Source organism: Culex quinquefasciatus, chromosome 1 (genome assembly GCF_015732765.1).
Source record: "Culex quinquefasciatus strain JHB chromosome 1, VPISU_Cqui_1.0_pri_paternal, whole genome shotgun sequence".
NCBI classification, from domain to species: domain Eukaryota; kingdom Metazoa; phylum Arthropoda; class Insecta; order Diptera; family Culicidae; genus Culex; species Culex quinquefasciatus.
In genome coordinates this window covers 96,424,517-96,429,818 of record NC_051861.1, presented here as the reverse complement: position 1 = coordinate 96,429,818, position 5,302 = coordinate 96,424,517, and the positions used below count along the sequence as shown (strand labels likewise).

The 5,302-nt window shown below is 12.0% G+C and overlaps 1 protein-coding gene across 1 annotated transcript in view; it reads left to right on the top strand.

The window, feature by feature from the left end:
* Window positions 1-588: 588 nt before the first annotated feature.
* The window catches only part of LOC119770720, a 10,142-nt gene continuing 5,428 nt past the window's right edge, over window positions 589-5,302 (top strand). Inside the window, exons 1-2 of the mRNA XM_038266090.1 lie at window positions 589-857; window positions 914-1,187. Coding sequence (XP_038122018.1) covers window positions 632-857; window positions 914-1,187 — 500 coding nt within the window. The 5' untranslated portion in view covers window positions 589-631. The remainder of the gene's footprint in view (window positions 858-913; window positions 1,188-5,302) is intronic.

Sequence of the window (5,302 nt, the reverse complement as noted above, 5' to 3'; positions counted from 1 at the left end):
AGAGGGCCGATGCTGGCACAGCTGAACAAGGCCGCAAGAAATCTCCACGCCTGATCGATCTACTGCAAAATGTTCACGAAAAATCGGAAAATTTGGAGAAATTAAACGGAATGCGCTACACACAGAGAGAACTGGACCTGTTTTTGTATCAGTACGTTCAAGGAGGAGCTCATTTTTATCAAGATCAACGAGCGAACGCAATCTGCCCAAGCCAGGCGACTCTCAAAAGATTGTTGAGCAAGAAAGCCGAACGTTTTGAAGAAGGTCAACTGCGAATACACGAGCTGGCACGGTTCCTCGAAAAAAATAATTTGCCAAAGGCTGTTGTTTTGAGCGAGGATGCCACCAAAATAAACGGACAAATTGAGTATGACCATGCAAAAGCGCGAATATGTGGCCTCGTAGCTCCGTTCAATGCTAACGGAATGCCAGAGAGCAATATTTTCAGAACAACCAACCCAGTACAAGTCCTAAACAATATAAACAACTATCCGGTGGGCCGTAACGTCTACGTTTGCATGGCGCAGCCATTGGAAGCAGGGTCACCGTCGTTCTGTTTGCAGTATTTTGCAGCGATAACAAATTTACTGCAAAGCAAGTAACCACAAGATGGAAGCATTACAGAGAGGTTATGGACAAAGAAGGAATTATAATTGTCGGACATGCCAGTGACGGAGATCCTCGACCAATCGGATCCATGCTTGATGGTATGGAGATGCCGAGCAGTTCTAATTCAACATATGGAGATGACTATTGCGCAACGGCGCTCCCCGAACGCGTTTACATGCAGGATTACACCCACGGCGTAAATAAGCTGAAAGTGAAAATCTTAAAGAAAGATGTTGAGTTGCTTTTAGGTAAGGTTGGTTATTTCAAATGATTATAGTTTACTTATTTGGTTTTAATATTACAGGAAAATTTAAAATATCACGACTCCATCTTGAGACACTCCTTGCAAATGTTCATAAGAGTGTGCACGGACTTTCTCCAGCGGACCTGAATGACGGGGACAAGATGAAGTTCCAGCCTGCTCTGCGTATGTCGAAACAATGCGTTATCGATGCGCTGAGAGCACACGTCCCCGAAAGCAACGCAACAGCCTTGTATCTCACTATGATGAAGGATATTGTGGACACATTTATTACCAGAACAGAACTCTGTCCAGTCCAAAACGTGTTCAAAATTTGGTAAGCAAATCTATCATACTTTTGGGGTTGGGTCAATCGGCAGAATGACAGAATGGCAGAACGTCAAATGGTAGCAATTTAGATCGGCACAAAACTAAATGGCAGGAATGGTAAATAAGCAGAATTAAAAACAACAGACAAGATCAATCGGCAAAATTGACCATTTCTGCCGATTGACCTTGCAGATATTTAAAGGCAGACAAATTCAAGGGCAGAACAATCCTCATAAAAATTAAAACGCTGAAAAATAAATCGCATAAAATTAACTAGCAGAAAGTTGATCAGCAGAAAAATAGCATAAAATCAACATAAGAAATCCATCAAAATTAAAATTAAAATTAAAATTAAAATTAAAATTAAAATTAAAATTAAAATTAAAATTAAAATTAAAATTAAAATTAAAATTAAAATTAAAATTAAAATTAAAATTAAAATTAAAATTAAAATTAAAATTAAAATTAAAATTAAAATTAAAATTAAAATTAAAATTAAAATTAAAATTAAAATTAAAATTAAAATTAAAATTAAAATTAAAATTAAAATTAAAATTAAAATTAAAATTAAAATTAAAATTAAAATTAAAATTAAAATTAAAATTAAAATTAAAATTAAAATTAAAATTAAAATTAAAATTAAAATTAAAATTAAAATTAAAATTAAAATTAAAATTAAAATTAAAATTAAAATTAAAATTAAAATTAAAATTAAAATTAAAATTAAAATTAAAATTAAAATTAAAATTAAAATTAAAATTAAAATTAAAATTAAAATTAAAATTAAAATTAAAATTAAAATTAAAATTAAAATTAAAATTAAAATTAAAATTAAAATTAAAATTAAAATTAAAATTAAAATTAAAATTAAAATTAAAATTAAAATTAAAATTAAAATTAAAATTAAAATTAAAATTAAAATTAAAATTAAAATTAAAATTAAAATTAAAATTAAAATTAAAATTAAAATTAAAATTAAAATTAAAATTAAAATTAAAATTAAAATTAAAATTAAAATTAAAATTAAAATTAAAATTAAAATTAAAATTAAAATTAAAATTAAAATTAAAATTAAAATTAAAATTAAAATTAAAATTAAAATTAAAATTAAAATTAAAATTAAAATTAAAATTAAAATTAAAATTAAAATTAAAATTAAAATTAAAATTAAAATTAAAATTAAAATTAAAATTAAAATTAAAATTAAAATTAAAATTAAAATTAAAATTAAAATTAAAATTAAAATTAAAATTAAAATTAAAATTAAAATTAAAATTAAAATTAAAATTAAAATTAAAATTAAAATTAAAATTAAAATTAAAATTAAAATTAAAATTAAAATTAAAATTAAAATTAAAATTAAAATTAAAATTAAAATTAAAATTAAAATTAAAATTAAAATTAAAATTAAAATTAAAATTAAAATTAAAATTAAAATTAAAATTAAAATTAAAATTAAAATTAAAATTAAAATTAAAATTAAAATTAAAATTAAAATTAAAATTAAAATTAAAATTAAAATTAAAATTAAAATTAAAATTAAAATTAAAATTAAAATTAAAATTAAAATTAAAATTAAAATTAAAATTAAAATTAAAATTAAAATTAAAATTAAAATTAAAATTAAAATTAAAATTAAAATTAAAATTAAAATTAAAATTAAAATTAAAATTAAAATTAAAATTAAAAATTAAAATTAAAATTAAAATTAAAATTAAAATTAAAATTAAAATTAAAATTAAAATTAAAAATTAAAATTAAAATTAAAATTAAAATTAAAAATTAAAATTAAAATTAAAATTAAAATTAAAATTAAAATTAAAATTAAAATTAAAATTAAAATTAAAATTAAAATTAAAATTAAAATTAAAATTAAAATTAAAATTAAAATTAAAATTAAAATTAAAATTAAAATTAAAATTAAAATTAAAATTAAAATTAAAATTAAAATTAAAATTAAAATTAAAATTAAAATTAAAATTAAAATTAAAATTAAAATTAAAATTAAAATTAAAATTAAAATTAAAATTAAAATTAAAATTAAAATTAAAATTAAAATTAAAATTAAAATTAAAATTAAAATTAAAATTAAAATTAAAAATTAAAATTAAAATTAAAATTAAAATTAAAATTAAAATTAAAATTAAAATTAAAATTAAAATTAAAATTAAAATTAAAATTAAAATTAAAATTAAAATTAAAATTAAAATTAAAATTAAAAATTAAAATTAAAATTAAAATTAAAATTAAAATTAAAATTAAAATTAAAATTAAAATTAAAATTAAAATTAAAATTAAAATTAAAATTAAAATTAAAATTAAAATTAAAATTAAAATTAAAATTAAAATTAAAATTAAAATTAAAATTAAAATTAAAATTAAAATTAAAATTAAAATTAAAATTAAAATTAAAATTAAAATTAAAATTAAAATTAAAATTAAAATTAAAATTAAAATTAAAATTAAAATTAAAATTAAAAATTAAAATTATTAAAATTAAAATTAAAATTAAAATTAAAATTAAAATTAAATTAAAATTAAAATTAAAATTAAAATTAAAATTAAAATTAAAATTAAAATTAAAATTAAAATTAAAATTAAAATTAAAATTAAAATTAAAATTAAAATTAAAATTAAAATTAAAATTAAAATTAAAATTAAAATTAAAATTAAAATTAAAATTAAAATTAAAATTAAAATTAAAATTAAAATTAAAATTAAAATTAAAATTAAAATTAAAATTAAAATTAAAATTAAAATTAAAATTAAAAATTAAAATTAAAATTAAAATTAAAATTAAAATTAAAATTAAAATTAAAATTAAAATTAAAATTAAAATTAAAAATTAAAATTAAAATTAAAATTAAAATTAAAATTAAAATTAAAATTAAAATTAAAATTAAAAATTAAAATTAAAATTAAAATTAAAAATTAAAATTAAAATTAAAATTAAAATTAAAATTAAAATTAAAATTAAAATTAAAATTAAAATTAAAAATTAAAATTAAAATTAAAATTAAAATTAAAATTAAAATTAAAATTAAAATTAAAATTAAAATTAAAATTAAAATTAAAATTAAAATTAAAATTAAAATTAAAATTAAAATTAAAATTAAAATTAAAATTAAAATTAAAATTAAAATTAAAATTAAAATTAAAATTAAAATTAAAATTAAAATTAAAATTAAAATTAAAATTAAAATTAAAATTAAAATTAAAATTAAAATTAAAATTAAAATTAAAATTAAAATTAAAATTAAAATTAAAATTAAAATTAAAATTAAAATTAAAATTAAAATTAAAATTAAAATTAAAATTAAAATTAAAATTAAAATTAAAATTAAAATTAAAATTAAAATTAAAATTAAAATTAAAATTAAAATTAAAATTAAAATTAAAATTAAAATTAAAATTAAAATTAAAATTAAAATTAAAATTAAAATTAAAATTAAAATTAAAATTAAAATTAAAATTAAAATTAAAATTAAAATTAAAATAAAATTAAAATTAAAATTAAAATTAAAATTAAAATTAAAATTAAAATTAAAATTAAAATTAAAATTAAAATTAAAATTAAAATTAAAATTAAAATTAAAATTAAAATTAAAATTAAAATTAAAATTAAAATTAAAATTAAATTAAAATTAAAATTAAAATTAAAATTAAAATTAAAATTAAAATTAAAATTAAAATTAAAAATTAAAATTAAAATTAAAATTAAAATTAAAATTAAAATTAAAATTAAAATTAAAATTAAAATTAAAATTAAAATTAAAATTAAAATTAAAATTAAAATTAAAATTAAAATTAAAATTAAAATTAAAATTAAAATTAAAATTAAAATTAAAATTAAAATTAAAATTAAAATTAAAATTAAAATTAAAATTAAAATTAAAATTAAAATTAAAATTAAAATTAAAATTAAAATTAAAATTAAAATTAAAATTAAAATTAAAATTAAAATTAAAATTAAAATTAAAATTAAAATTAAAATTAAAATTAAAATTAAAATTAAAATTAAAATTAAAATTAAAATTAAAATTAAAATTAAAATTAAAATTAAAATTAAAATTAAAATTAAAATTAAAATTAAAATTAAAATTAAAATTAAAATTAAAATTA